The sequence below is a fragment of the Tamandua tetradactyla genome, chromosome 5, assembly GCF_023851605.1.
Source record: "Tamandua tetradactyla isolate mTamTet1 chromosome 5, mTamTet1.pri, whole genome shotgun sequence".
NCBI lineage: Eukaryota > Metazoa > Chordata > Mammalia > Pilosa > Myrmecophagidae > Tamandua > Tamandua tetradactyla.
The window spans coordinates 190,703,050-190,719,429 of record NC_135331.1 but is presented as its reverse complement, the minus strand read 5'-3'; the positions used below and the strand labels follow the sequence as shown (position 1 = coordinate 190,719,429).

The window sequence follows — 16,380 nt, the reverse complement described above, 5'->3', positions numbered from 1 at the left end:
AAACTCTTTAGGCCCATCACCCCCACCTCTGGGCCCATCACCCCCACCTCTGGGCCCATCACCCCCACCTCTGGGCCCATCCCCTCCACCCTTGGGCCCATCACCCCCACCTCTGGGCCCATCACCCCCACCTCAGGGCCCATCACCTCCACCTCTGGGCCCATCACCCCCACCTCTGGGCCCATCATCTCCACCTCTGGGCCCATCATCTCCACCTCTGGGCCCATCACCCCCACCTCTGGGCCCATCACCCCCACCCTTGGGCCCATCATCTCCACCTCTGGGCCCATCACCCCCACCTCTGGGCCCATCACCCCCACCTCTGGGCCCATCATCTCAACCTCTGGGCCCATCACCTCCACCTCTGGGCCCATCATCTCCACCTCTGAGCTCATTACCCCCACCTCTGGGCCCATCACCCCCACCTCTGGGCCCATCACCTCCACCCCTGGGCCCATCACCCCCACCTCTGGGCCCATCACCCCCACCTCTGGGCCCATCATCTCCACCTCTGGGCCCATCACCCCCACCTCTGGGCCCATCATCTCCACCTCTGGGCCCATCATCTCCACCTCTGGGCCCATCACCCCCACCTCTGGGCCCATCACCTCCACCCTTGGGCCCATCACCCCCACCTCTGGGCCCATCACCCCCACCTCTGGGCCCATCATCTCCACCTCTGGGCCCATCACCCCCACCTCTGGGCCCATCACCTCCACCTCTGGGCCCATCATCTCCACCTCTGAGCTCATTACCCCCACCTCTGGGCCCATCACCCCCACCTCTGGGCCCATCACCTCCACCCTTGGGCCCATCACCCCCACCTCTGGGCCCATCACCCCCACCTCTGGGCCCATCATCTCCACCTCTGGGCCCATCACCCCCACCTCTGGGCCCATCATCTCCACCTCTGGGCCCATCATCTCCACCTCTGGGCCCATCACCCCCACCTCTGGGCCCATCACCTCCACCCTTGGGCCCATCACCCCCACCTCTGGGCCCATCACCCCCACCTCTGGGCCCATCACCCCCACCTCTGGGCCCATCACCCCCACCTCTGGGCCCATCACCTCCACCTCTGGGCCCATCACCTCCACCTCTGGGCCCATCATCTCCACCTCTGGGCTCATTACCCCCACCTCTGGGCCCATTACCTCCACCTCTGGGCCCATCACCCCCACCTCTGGGCCCATCATCTCCACCTCTGGGCCCATCATCTCCACCTCTGGGTCCATCACCCCCACCTCTGGGCCCATCACCTCCACCTCTGGGCCCATCACCCCCACCTCTGGGCCCATCATCTCCACCTCTGGGCTCATTACCCCCACCTCTGGGCCCATCACCTCCACCTCTGGGTCCATCACCCCCACCTCTGGGCCCATCACCCCCACCTCTGGGCCCATCACCCCCACCTCTGGGCCCATCATCTCCACCTCTGGGCCCATCACCTCCACCTCTGGGCCCATCCCCTCCACCCTTGGGCCCATCACCCCCACCTCTGGGCCCATCACGCCCACCTCTGGGCCCATCATCTCCACCTCTGGGCCCATCACCCCCACCTCTGGGCCCATCACCTCCACCTCTGGGCCCATCACCTCCACCTCTGGGCCCATCATCTCCACCTCTGGGCCCATCACCCCCACCTCTGGGCCCATCCCCTCCCTCTCAGACACTAACTATGGCCTCTGTGTCCTTTGCTGTAGACGAGGTGCTAAGGTATTAGATCTGTCAGGGGCTTGCTCAACTCGTCATTAAATTCTGAGAAAATAGAAAAATTTACAACTTACACCAACACATAATAAAACCACAAAGCACATAACAATTTCCCATGGACACGTGAAAGAAAATTGAAATGGCATTTTCCTGCTCACTAGTACTTTTTGGACTAACATATTTTGTCATTCTCAAAAATACAAAACTGTAATGCATTTATTTATAAGTCTTGATTTCATCATTATCAATCAAAGATATTCATCAATTCAGGTTTTGTCCACAAAATCCACTAGGGCTGGAATAAAGATGAACAGTTCTATTAATCAGAGGGATTGTCTATAAAGCTTCCAATGGCAAAATGTGATAGATTTTTATGATGTTTTGATATCATGTAGACCTAACTTCAGTCCCAACGGCACAATAAAACGTCCTGAATTCCTACCAAAAATCATTCATACAGTATGGATTCATTGTGACTGAAATACATCTTTAACTTAATAAGCATATAAAATTGCAATCTTTGACCACAGGTCATCAGAGCTCAGGGGTGCATAACCTTTATTTTTAAGGTCAAACTAAACCACCACAAGCAAAACATGTGGAAGAAACAGCTGAAATGAATTCATTTTAAACGTGGGTTAAATGGATTAATCTGGATGACCTTTGGTATGACCAGCCTAAGTCAATGAGAACTCTGAATTATTATTAATTTCAATACATTTTAAAGGAAGTTAAATTTTAATTGCATATTGTTAATGGATTTAATAAAATCCTAGTAAATAAATACATAATTTTGAATACAGTTTATTAAAGGTCTTTTGCAGGGGAGGTTATTGAATAGAAGATGTTTTAATTATAACCAAATAATTTAATTCCCTGAGCCCCCAATTTACATTCTGTAAAATGAGGGAGCTGAAGTCAATGATTTCTAAAGTTTTCACACTCTGAATTCCCATGTCAAGTTCATCAACAATACATAAGTGGGTAATTCTACAGTATTGGATGATACTTGAAAATAATTTTTATGTTATTTTATGTTAAATTCTTTCTCAAATTTATTTATCAACCCTTTTTTTCAAGATATCATAAAGATTAAATTCAATTTTAGCACATGTCTATATGATATAGCATATTGGAATAGAACAGGGAAATACAGGTAAATTGAAGAAAAATTTCCCCTTTGATTTGATCTTCATATTGTTTGTTTTCAGTTTTCAAATTTAGCCTGAGTTGGCAAACACCAACAAGTGTTTGCTTGTTTGCAAAAACTCTTAGCATACTGTCATAGTGACAAAAATCAAAACATAGCTTTGAAGACTTAGGTAAATTAAAAATAGGATCAGAAAATTGATTACACCTAACCATGTTAAAAATGGTATTCCTAAAACTCAAGTGAAAAATCTTGCATCACTCAGAGACCTGGTCTGTCTTACAACTACTGATTAAAAAGAGAAAAAAACATTTAGAATTTCTTACATTTTCTGAATATCAAGTTTCACCAAAACAAAATAATGGATATAATCTTAAAACTCAAATGATCCTTGCAACTGAAACTATAAAAAAGCATTAGACAACCAATGTAAAGAAACTCCAAACAGAAATAATGAAAGGTTCACTCTGACATGTTGGTTATTTTTATGGTGTCCTGCTACAAAAGCGCAATTCAAATGCACTCTGTTCACTGAGCAATGATGTATTCTGCACAGGTGGCTTTGAATGTTTCCTGGGTCTTTTCAAGATGTAAGTTCAAGTAACCTTTTTATACAGACCCACATGACAGTACAAATCTGGATTTTGATCTGATATTGAAAATATAGCTCAGTTTATTTATAATCAGATTTCAAAGCCAAACAAATCTGAACAGCAGTTTATCTGTAAATTTCATAAATTATCTGCTTAATACTAGGGGGAAATTTGGATAATAAAAAGGAAGCTGTAACAATGGGCCTACCAACAGGAAACATATCCCTGATGTGCAACATGCAAGCATTTTTTTCTCTTTGTGGGTCATATCAGGACCATTAGTTCAAATGTGGGTATCAACATTTGATTACCAATACCATTTCAGAGGAAGGGCATTTGGAGGTCACCAGGAAGTACGTGCATGATCACCAATCGACCAGCTACAACGGGAAACCCAGGGAGCACCAGATTCAGTCTCTGTCATCAAGTTCTCCACTGTTTCCCCAAGAGTCCCGCTACTTGGAGGTGGGTTCCGATCTCCTTGCCCATGCATGGAGCCAATTCCCTAGAGTTCATCAGGAGAAGGTCACAGACAACTGCTGCTTCCCTGCTTTCTTCACAGTATCCTGAGAAAAACTGTTTCATTCTAAAAACTGGCTGCCATTCTTACACAACCATATGGCCTGCCAGCATGATGTGATATCACCCTAATAAGTTCAACAAGAATATTGCTGTCAGGGACATTGTAAGTTTAGTATTGGTTTATTTTTGTCTTTTCAGGTTTAAGCAAAGCAAATCCATATCAGTTTGTAGCCAAATATTTCCTATTGCATATTGGTAAAGTGTTTAAAGGTAACTCAATATTTTTCCCAAAGCACATTTTAGAAGACTTATGGTATAATTAAAATAAAAATCACTTAGTCTCTCTATTCATAAAAATGCCATTTGGAAAATCCACTGATCCACAAATTAAGGCTATCATGCTTTATACTGCAATGCAATTAAATAAAAATCTGATATAGAGCAGAAAAAGTATCAATAAACCTAAATGCCATGTTATATTGAAAATAACAAAGCCCTGAATTTTAATTTTGGCTTTTTCCCAGAAGCTTATACGTAGAAGAAAAAGGAAAAAAGTGAGCAAGTGAAAAAAATAACATTAAGAAATACAGATAACAGAGTCTGCCTTAAATTCTATTGGGAAATAGGAATCTGATATCCTCCTAAGTTGGCACTATTTCAAATTGTGTTTCTGCAAGACTAATGAAATGAGAAGTGTTTCAAGCTTCATGCTATGTTAGAGGATATAAAGCTAAAATGCCCTTGAGTCCATCAGAATGATGTATTCAGCGTAATTCTCCAATTCAAAGGTTTCTTAGCAAGATGGAAAGTGCTTTGCCCTTTGTAGAGGTTTTCTCTGGTTAAAAGTGCAGACTTAATCTCTGAAGGAGTAAGTGGCTCTGGTGAGCACATATTGTTTATATTTACTATTTTTTATTTCACACATGAAACTTTGTATTTAGTTAAATGTTGGACATCTAAAATAAAAAACACAGTATGCTTTCATTTTCAATATGAATGAAACTGAATTATGTCTATTACAAAGCTTATATTTTATACTTTTCATATCATGAGGACACAAATCATTTCTTATTTTAGAAGCAGAGTCTACTTTGGGTAGATTTATGGAGGGGTGTGAAGCCATGCATATCCATGGTAGATTGGTCTCTGAGCCATCCATTATAATTTATAATGATATATGTGATCCTAATACAGTCGCTAAACCAGTATGTATAAACCCTTCCTAATACTTGCCAGAATGAAAAGGCATTCTCAGCTTCCAACTCAGCTCAATAAAACAATCTTCGTCAAACCACTTCTTGTCTCAAGTGTTTAAGGTCCCAAAGGGGGAGACTGACTTGCAGGGTCTCCCGAGCAGATTTGGGCCTGTCGCTCAGCCCCCGGGGAAGGTCGCTTACCTGGCACGCACCGCTGATGTCATCACAGGACTCGGCGTGGCCAAAGCACTGACAGGGCTCACAGATGCCTCCAAACACCGTGCTGTTGACGCGCCTGTGCCTGGGCCAACAGGACTGAAAAGGAGAGAATGTTTCTGTCAGCCTTGGGATCTTCTAAATAAGTGTCTTCTTGGACAAAATAATTGGGCTAGCAAATTCAGCAAATGTGCTCATCAAAGAATTGATATGACTGCAGCACCGCTGCCCAGCGATGCCGCCTCTCGCTGGACTTCATACTGACCTTTGAAGTATCAGCAGGTATAAGATTAGAAGAAGCATTAGCTTGGTTTCTCTTCTGAAATGGTAAAATAGAGCAGAGATATAAAGAGTTGAAATAGAAAGGCAGTATCAAGGAAAAAAGAAAAGACAGGAAAATAGCAAAAGTACTGGCAAAGAAGCAGTAAATATAGCAGGACTCCAGAGAATCATAGCCGAGAGATCACCCAACATCAGCCTAAGTAATTCTGATTTTCTGGAAGGTACTGTCTTTCCCAGACATGAACTGACCATTATGCCTCTGCTTGCAGAAACCCTCTGAAGTCATTTGGGAGAAAGGAAGCATCTTGCTCTTATATTTGACCACAGAAACAGCTGACTTTCAAGCATACATAATTTATATATTTCATTCTGAAGTCCTTCATCCGGTTATATTTTCTCAAATCTACACAAAATTGTTTATGATTTATTTATTATATTTTCCCTTAAAATTGTGTTTTATGTTATCATTCTATAACCTTGTTTATAGTCACCATTCATTTTTTAAAATGTGACATGCTGTCTTTTATAAGCCAGGAAACTGGTTAAAGGGGAATGGTTCTGTCTTATATAGGCCCTGCACTGGTGCCTACCCCAAGTTCAGCATCACTCTTCCTAATTTCACTTCTGTGCGGCTTCCTGCAACCTAGATTGGGATGCAAAATAAGTATAAAGCAAATCACTGCTGCTATCCAGGAGCTTATGATCTCCCTGGAGTAAGAAATGAATTTTGTAGGTTAACTATATTTCTGGATGGTTAAATACAACATCATACATCATGAAAAAGTTATTTTTTCTAGTTGAAAACAGAAACAAGAGAGAACCCACTGAAGTAATAAAATATACAGAATTGTGCTATGCATGGTTGGAAATGGTCTTTCTGCCTCAGGATATGAGGCCTCATATTTGAACACTAATAGTAAACACATAAAAAAGGGATTTGCTGATACTTCATATCTGAAAGGAAAGCAAAAGCAACTTCCCTCTTAATTTTGGCAGCACAAAAAAAGGTGTTAATTTTCTAATTCTCTCTAATAGTTTTTCCCGTTAAAAATTTTGCCAACATCTATTTCCATCTGCTACAGATAGCTTTAAAAACAGATGAAGCTACATACCCAGAAAGGGATAGAAGTGATAATGCCAAGAACAGGGAGAGAACTGATTTCTGCTGTCAGGGAAAACGTTCTTGGAGTTTTCCATTAGAAGGTTTTACATACCCTTTAAGAGAATGGTTCATACCCTGTCTTCTCTCCTCAAACTCCCCACCTTCTTACATCTCCTCCCAGCCAGTGATTGCACCTGAGTTGCAGAGAAGACTGGAGCCATCAGGAGGTAAGCCTGTCTTCGCCCACCAAAGGAAGCATGCAGGTATCTTCCTATGGGACAAGGCACAGGGCAGTGGGGGGAGGGGGGGAGGGGAGCTGGCTGCAAGATTCTTCCTGGTCTCAAAGGGATGTCACGCCCCTGCTAATCTGGATGTCATTATCTGTTGTCTTCCCAACAGTCCTGCCCTCTGCTGCGTCTCTGAAAGCATCGTAGCTTCCTTTACATTGGACCACTGCCATCAACACAAAATCATGGTCCAGTATCAACTATCAAAAATTAACTAACAAATGACAAAAGCAAGAAAACTACACCCTTAATGCCACATAACTTTCCAGTCCTGACCTGTTTTTCTCTTCAGTGAAACTTTTGTAAACAGCTGTCTACCCTTTCTCTTTCCCTCCGCCTTGCCTCGCACACTTCATTCCATTCTAACCTGTCTGGCATCACTTCAAACTCTCGCCAGTTTCACCAACCACCAGGCAGCTGGTGGCAATTCTGGCAGGACATCTCATCTGGCCTCCTGTCAACATTTATCCTAACTGACTGTCTCCTCCAAGCACCCTTTTCTCTTACCTTTCCTGACTCCCCAAGCTGTGACCCGATGTCTGCGGTCTCCTCTGCTTTGACCTCTCCCTGTCCGGACCTCCTCGGGACTGGGTTTGGTCACCTTTCTCTTCTCATCACACTCTCTCTGAGATCATTTTATTCAGTCCCACAGTTTATAACATCATCCAAATACACATTTCTAGACCAGACAGCCTTTCTGAGCTCCAGACGTTCATTTTCTAACTTCATAATGACATCTCTTCACAGCTTTTCAAACCAAACATTTCTAAAATGGACTCCTGGCTTTTCCCCACCCAAACAGTTCCTCTCCCAGTCTTCTCCAGGGTCGCCGACGGTGCCACATAACACCGCTCAGGCCAGGACCCAAACCACTCTCAAACCCTTTCTTTCTTTCATCCCTCCCCCCACAAGCAACCCCCTGGGAAGTTCCGTCGGGTCTGCCGCCAAAGCATGCAGAACACACCCACACTCATCTACTTCCCGGGCGTTTATCCCGACACAGCCACCACCGCTGCTCCAGTGCAGCCACAGCAGCCACCTGCTCTCCCTCCTCCCTCTCTTGTCCTCCTGCAATGGGTGCTCCACACAGGAGTCATGACTTTCTGTAACTCAGGTCATGGCACGCTGCTACTTGAAGTCTTCTAATGGTTTTCCACTGCACTTAGAATAAAACCTCCACTTCTCACTATGAAGCCAAGGCCGGAATAACCTGCCACCTCCCATCATTTCTTGTGCCATGCAGCCCCTTGCTTCCCAAGTCCAGCCATACCTGCCTTGCCTCAGGTCCCTGCAGACTTCAAGCTCAATCACACGTGCTCACCAGCTCTGTTTACGGAGCTGACCCTTTGCCCCTCAGTTGAAATGCCACCATCTCAGAGAGGCCTTCCCTGACAACACTGCATAAAGCAGGTCCTTCTAGCCCCCCTCGCCACACCCACTCTCAGTACCCCCATCATGGCACCCTGCTTATTTTCCTCAAGGCTCCCATCACATTTATTTAAATTTGCTTTCTGGAATGCTGTCTAGCCCACCACTGAATGTACTGCCAGGCACCATATTTGCACCGTTCATGGCATTACTGTTAGCTAAATGAAGGTAGGGGTGCTTCTGTGAGGTGGTCAGTATTACTTCCATTGTACAAAAGAGGAAACTGAGAATTAAACTGAAGCTTGCTCTTTTTTTTTTTAGTACTTTGTTTTGTTTTCATTTCCTCACCTGTCTCGCCTGTCAAGTGAAATACATTATGCTGGTACTAGGAAAGTAAGCATGGAGCGGTTTATAAGATGTCAAGTAGAAATGAAGAACAGGATTTCTTCTTTTGCAGGGGCAGGCACCGGGAACTGAACCCAGGTCTCTGGCACAGCAGGTGAGACCCCTGCCACTGAGCCTCTGTGGCCTGCCCCAAGAACAGGATTTTGAATCAACACTGTGGCCCCAGTGAAGTCAAAGAAAATGACTTCATAATGGAGTTGTCTGATGTGATTTAACTAGATGTTCTCAACAACCTAGAATTAAGACATAATGGTCACTGGAGTTTACTCAACTTTTAAGGGCTCTGAGGATATGTTTTAGAACAAAGCTAGAGTTAGCAGCCCTGGGAACCTAGATCCACTAGCAAGGAAATGACCTCAGGGAAGTGTAAGATGAGAGAAAAGCCGGTCTTGGGACAGAACATGATAAAGACAGGAAGGAATTATTAAATAGTAAAAGAAATGGAGACATCAGAGAGAAACTCCAGAGTTCCAGAATTCATTGTCTCCTGATTCAATTAAGTTCTTGTATGGATTTCAAAGCAATTTTACTTATCACACAATCATTGTGTGACAGGCACAGAAAGCTTTTATCATCTGTGGTAGTTAGAGTCAGTTGTCAACTTGGCCAGGTGAAGGCACCTAGTTCTGTTGCTGTGGACATGAGCCAATGGTACGTGAACCTCATCTGTTGCTGATTACATCTGCAGTCGGTCAGGAGGCATGCCTGCTGCAATGAATGATGTTTGACTTAATTGGCTGGTGCTTAAATGAGAGACTCAACGTAGTACAGCCCAAGCAGCTCAGCACAACCATCTCAGCACTCACAGCTCAGCCCAGGCCTTTGGAGATGCAGAAAGGAATCACTCTGGGGAAAGTTGTTGGAACCCAGAGGCCTGGAGAGAAGGCCAGCAGAGATCACCCTGTGCCTTCCCACGTAAGAAAGAACCTCAGTGGAAAGTTGGCTGCCTTTCCTTTGAAGAACTAACAAAATAAATCCCCTTTTAGTAAAAGCCAATCTGTGTCTGGTGTGTTGCATTCCAGCAGCTGGCAAACTAGAACATCATCTCACCTTTGTTTTTTTGTTTTGAATCTTTTCCAAACTTGCATGCTTCCCTTTTCCTATCTCCTACCTGTTACCATTATTTAGCATTCAATTTGAGATCTCCCCACTCCAGGATACTTTCCATCACATTTCTCTTCACTAGAATAGTTTACTCCCTTGAATAATTATGGCACTTACATTCCATGCCACGTAGTAGTCTCTTATTACATGGTGCTATGACCCAATTTTTCATAGGTGTTCTATTTTCCTAAAAAAATTGTTACCTCCTTAAGGACAGGGATTATGCTCTATACTTCTTAAAATCCCCCCCAGCATCTAGTGAAAAATTAATCAAACAATATCAATAAATATTTTTAAAGGAAGGAAGGGAAAAAAACAGCATACCCAATTAAACAATATTCAGACAATTTTATATTAACTTTGTATAAAAAATGCCGAAGGGGACTGAGAATACCTAAGCTGGGATGAAGTATCAATGCAAAATAGAATCAAGGTATTTATTATTCCAATTAAGATAGGAACTTAAAGGTTCAAAGGGAGTTTTCTAGTTTGAAATCAAACCTGCAAGCCTCTTAATAACAGAATTTGTTTAATCAAATATGACACTATATACAAAAGCAAACATAGCTCATTCACATCCATGGTTATGTTTCTCTTATCTTCGTGAATTTTGGAAAAGCAAGCACTTCTGTGAATTATATTTAGTTTTATTTCTGGATTGGTGAATCTGAGCCCAGTTAGAGAAAACACGTTTAACATGAATGTGACTCTACACCCTGTGTGTTCTCTGGAAACGTGCATTATTTTAAAGTTTAAGAGAACTGACAAAGCAATGCTTAGAGACTTTCTATAACTGGCATAATGTAGTAAGGTCTGGAAAGGAACATCTTCTACACTCAGATGATTCCTTACAGGCACTATTTGTGAACAACTTAAGCTCCTATTTATCTGCAAGCCATGCCCTCTATCAGAGAAATGCTGTTTATATTTTTTGACCAGGTTGCAAGTTTGCAAGTAAAACCAATTTTCAAGCTATCTAAAATACACACACAGAAGTAAATAAAAATTTTTACGTTACAATAACACAATGTGGTATTAAGGTAGAAACATTAATCTTATAAATCTGGAATACTGAAATACCAATAACTATCCCAAACTCTAGATACTAAACAAACAAAAAATAACATGTAGGGATTTTCTAGATCAATTCATTTCCTTCATACATTATGTTCTTGACATTCTGAAGATTGTCTGTGTCACATGGCTGTGGCTTGATTGTATTCATGGGAATAAAGTACAGAAAAAGGGCAGTACACAAGATTTCAAAGATGGGAGAAAAGTTAAACAATTTTCATGCTGATTCCCTGATAACCACTGTGGTTGAAATGAATGGAAAATATTTAGAAATATTATTGTGCTAGCATCCAGCACGCAAACACTTATGGAGACACGGGATTTTCAGTTACACTGAAGCAAGAGGTCTCAAAAAGAAGGATAATCAAGGCATTCTGCTATGTGGTTAGTAGCACTTGATTTGAAAGCTGGGAATTTGGGGCAGTCATCCAAGTAACTTCTTTACGTCACCGCTATCATTTGTTTATGCAATCACCGACGGGAAGACCGAAGTCTTTCAGTCTAGTTTATTGAAAGCAATGTTGACGGAACTTGGCCCGCCTTGAAGATCTGTTCTCGCAAACTTACTTCACAAGAAGAACCGCTGTATCCGGGGGGACACTGACAGAGCTCCACAGCGGCTGCAGCGCCTCCATCGGTGACATAGGGAACTGCAGACTCGAGGCTCACGGCGCTCAACCTGGCCGGGGCACAAAGACGGGACATGCACAGCGTCTCTTAGAATACACAGCTTGTGCAACGGCACAGCCACCAAGGCACAGATCTAAAGAGACTGTCTAGGTTGAAAAAGGAAACTAATGAATGTTCCTAATTTGAAATCCTTGCCATTCATTACATTAGGTCAAGTATGCTCAGTAAAAACTGCTTACACTCACTGCCACCGTCAAACACTGAAAATACATAAGAACATTTTTACACATGTTTTGGTTCTTGGCTACATGCACTGACTTCCTATTTCTTGGAGATGGATAGACAGAGAGACTGAGTTTACAATCATACAGCTGAAGGGATTTTTAAGTCAGAAACTATTCCCTTGGACCGATTTATTTTAACATTCAAAAGGAAAAGCACAGAGATGATATGAAAAGTCAGTCAAACTTTCAAATTGAAAGAAAAGATGGAAGTTATTTTGGTTTCTTTTCCTCAGAGATAAACCTGTATATGGCTGGGTACAAGTGAAAATTTCTCAGATGCTTACCTGAATTAGTTAGAACTATTTCTCTTAATTTTTTGGCCCAAATTAAATTTATTGCTGTTTGTATCTAAGTGCTTCTTTTTATTGGTGCTTCTCTACAAGCCGGTAATTCTAGAGAGTGATTCGGCATCACTCAATATTTTACAGAGAAGTTGATATGTTCAATTAGAAAACCGCTGTTACTTAAGTTGGATGTAAATGTATGTATATGTATTTATGTGAGTGTGTGCATTTGTGTATGTATGCATACATATTTATAATATTATACTGTATGTATCATAAAATATACACAGATAATGTATATATCACACACAAGTACACACACACTCATATATATATATTTCATGGAAACAACATATAGTCACAATTTAAACAAATGTTACTGAAATTTTATTGGCTTTTACCCATTTTTTCCTAAGAGAAAATGTTAAAAGCTTCATTTTTGAGAACACAGAACAGTAGTCACTCATGAGCAGGATTCATATACTTTTTCTGACACCAGCTTTGAAGTTTGGGAAAAATTACTTAATTTCTCTAAGTTTCAATTTTCTCACTCACTTCATAGGAATAATATGAGACCATATATCATAAACTTGATTAAGGATTAAATAAAATATTGAGTGTAAAGTTCTTGATATAACACATAAAATTCATTGGATGTTGAAACAGAATAAAAATAATGTATGTAATAGAGGAAATACTATTTCTATCCTTTTCTATCCTAGCTTTTTATTATTTAATGCATTAAAATAAATTTTAAGCAAATTCTTTACGAGCACAAGATTAATGACTGCCTTTGACTGATAATAGTAATTATTGTTTTTTAAAACAATTGATAGACTTTCAAAACACATAATAGACTATCCTTTAAGCACAGGGATAAGAAAGGATAGTGCATCCATAATACACTATTCTTTCTTAATTATTTAATTAGGAAAGACTCAACTGACTTTTGCTAGAGCAGGCATTCTGAGTTGTTTGCTCAAGAGGAATGGTAGGTGAGTGGGCCACAGTGACTCAGTGGCAGAGTTCTCACCTGCCATGCCAGAGACCCGGGTTCAATTCCCAGTGATGGCAGGTTTCACTGATCAATTTCTCACATTTCCTTAAGAGCTGCCAGATATTGGAATCTACTGATAGTCCAACCCAGAGAGCAAAGCTAACGAGCTCTTAGTAAGGTTTAAATGCATCTCCAAAAGTTACAGCCTTACACTAGACGGGAAGCTCCACAGCCACGGATTTCTACAATCCTTCTTTCACTCCACCAACTAAGCTTTGACCCTTAAGAGTACTGTGGAATATGTGTGCATTCATACATGAATAAGGAGAGTCAGGAAAAGAAAGTTAGCTTGAAATCACCAAAAATAGGCAGCGGATGAAATTATCTTAGGTGCTGATGGCCTGGCATCATTGAAAGACAGTAGATCACCTTTATCTACAGGTTAACTCAGCCAACACCACCTTCTAAGCACCTTCCATACGGGCATAGCGTGAGCAACATGGTAGAAGGCCCTAGATTGATAAGCGTTAAAAATCACTGTATAGCATTTAGGTTACATGTGCATTTGAAAGTCCCTAAATGGTCCTTTCTTTTCCCCACTAAGTAAACTGGCACATAAAGAGTTTCGGAGTCACTGCCAATTCTTCTTTTTAAAAGTAATGTAAAATCTGCACGATACAAAATTAACCATTTTAAGTGTACAATTCCATGGAATTTAGTACCTTCTCAATATTGCATAACTATCACCTCTTTCTATTCCAAAAACCTTTTTCCTTGCCTCAAAAGACAATCTCATCCCATTAACAGGGATTCTCTACTTCACCCTCTCTCCAGGGCCTGACAACATCAAGCTGTCTCTACGAATATATCTATCCTGGATATTTCATACACATGGAATCATAAAATATGTGACCTTCGTTTGGCTTACTTCACTTATCATGTTTTTGAGGTTTATCCATTTGTGGAGATACTTCAGCCCTTATTATGGCTGAGTAATATTCCATTGTGTGCATGCACTATATTTTTCTACGTCCATTCATTTACTGATGGGCATATAGGTGTGTCCACCTTTTGGCCCTTGTGAACAGTGGCACTACAAACACTGACATACAAGTATTGGTTTGAGTACCTGCTTTCAGTTCTTTGGGGAATACACCTAGAGTGAGAATTGCTGGGTCTGGTAATTCTTACCACAACACACGGTGAAAAGAGTTACTAAACTAAGCACAGCACTCCCTTATGCTGACAAGAGCTTAGAGGAGCTCATTGAGAACTGAGACCTGTCACGTGATCTCTGTACCTACCACCTCAGTACATGCTGTGTGCACTTCTGTGGGATGGATGGATGGACTCAAGATTTATTGAGTGAATGAATGAAGGGATGAATGATAAACTGACAAATAAAGAGATGAATAAGTGAATGAACAGATGATGAAATGATAAGTATGTTACAATGACTAACATACTCCATAACAAATAATACACTAAAGCGTAGCATCCCCATTTCAGATGAATAAAATCAGATAAGTAAAAGACAAATTAGCTGTTTAATTTGACACAGAAAATAAATTGAAAAATGCTACAGAGTTAGGACTCGACAACAGGGGCCAGAACTCACCTGAATGCATTGTGACATCTAACTGCCTGGAATTACTGGGCTGCCAAAACAGGATCCCATATCTCTGATAATTTTAATTGCCAAATTAGATTATTTCATGGTTGATGTACTAATAGATTATCATATAACAGACTGCCACAATTTACTAAAGAGCAGACTGGTCAACTATACAAAGTTATAGCACAAGGGTTTTCAATACAAATTTCAAAGGCCAAACTTAGAGAAAGTCTATTGGAGTGTTTCGAAATAAAATGGAAGAATGACCAATTAAATTTGGAACAATTTTAAAATACATCCCAAACCACAAATATTTCAGTGAGCTGACAAATTTCATTTGTCCTTTTAACAGCAGACGTTTCTCTCCCTAATTTGTGTAACCATTTTGTGTTATGAGAAATTTTAACACTCCACAGCATTTTCCTCAGTAATATCCCACATTAGCATTCACTGAATAGTCCCAACATTCATTAGTTCTGCTATTTGAGAAATGGGATTGTAATGCACTCACTAGTTTTACATGTTCCTCATGAAGAAGATCGTGCTTATTTTTTTTTTTCCACTTCAGTATGGTAAGTTTCCTTTCTTGAAACCAGGCTGTGTTCATTTAAACACATAATGCTGCCAGTAATAAAACCAAATTGTGGAGATGCATAAACTTCCAAAGAATTGTCAACTAAGTTAAAAGTGTTAGATGACTTTTCTTGCCTATTATTACTGCTTAAAAATACACATAAGATGATGAATAAAGAGAAAAAATATATCAGCTACTATGGAAAATATTGGAATCACATTAGAAATACTGTCCTGGTACTGACTTAAAGATTGGTCTCTATCTTCTTATTTTACTCTATTTCCAACCAGAGTTAGACATGCTATGCTATCCTAAAAGCAAAGCTATTATACTTTGAAATAACAAAGAATTTGATCTTAATAATCTTTTAAATAATTAAGTCTTCAGTCTCCATAATATTTTATATAATTAATTTTTCCTATTCCTCCTTTCTTTATATTTAAGGCTTCTCTTTCACATAACTTAAAAGACTGTTGCTTTGGGGAAGCCCCTATAGCTCAAGAATTTATTACTGTTCAGGTGCTCTGTTTTTGTCAAAATGTAAGATGATGACCCAGAATCTCCTCTAGCCTGTATTTTGGGAATTCCACCATATACTCTTCAATTAGAGGAGACTGAAAATTTTTAGTCCATTCTTCAAAAAGGCAACAGAATCATTCAGTGCCTCAGTATCTGAGTAGGCCATTGGGGAAAGTGCTAAACATTTTCTCTAGACACAATCTCTTGCTGTTATAGCCATTCAACAACAACACATTTCAGGCTACCATGAGAGCCCACCTCTTCCTCCTTATTTCTCCTTGCACACACTTCTATTGCACCATTTCTTAAATCATCATAAATGTGCATGTGCCTTCTCTACTGGGCCATGCTCTCTTTCAGTTCAGTGATCCATCTTTGTATCCTTGTTGTTCGGCCTAGCACTAATGCATCACAGTAATTACTGAGTCACAAGTGTTTGCTATCTTCTGTGCCCTCTCATGGAGA

At 41.1% G+C, this 16,380-nt stretch overlaps 1 protein-coding gene across 3 annotated transcripts in view; it reads right to left on the bottom strand.

Annotated features, from left to right (window-relative positions):
• Positions 1-16,380, bottom strand: part of LAMA2 (laminin subunit alpha 2) — a 546,302-nt gene that overhangs the window by 227,395 nt on the left and 302,527 nt on the right. For 2 of the 3 annotated variants that reach the window (XM_077162870.1, XM_077162871.1), the window contains exons 15-16: positions 11,580-11,691; positions 5,376-5,489 (exon numbers count right to left, since the gene is read on the bottom strand). In XM_077162870.1, the coding sequence (XP_077018985.1) occupies positions 5,376-5,489; positions 11,580-11,691 (226 nt within the window). Of the gene's footprint in view, positions 1-5,375; positions 5,490-5,655; positions 5,710-11,579; positions 11,692-16,380 lie in introns of all 3 variants that reach the window. The other variant, XM_077162869.1, reaches the window with a different exon arrangement.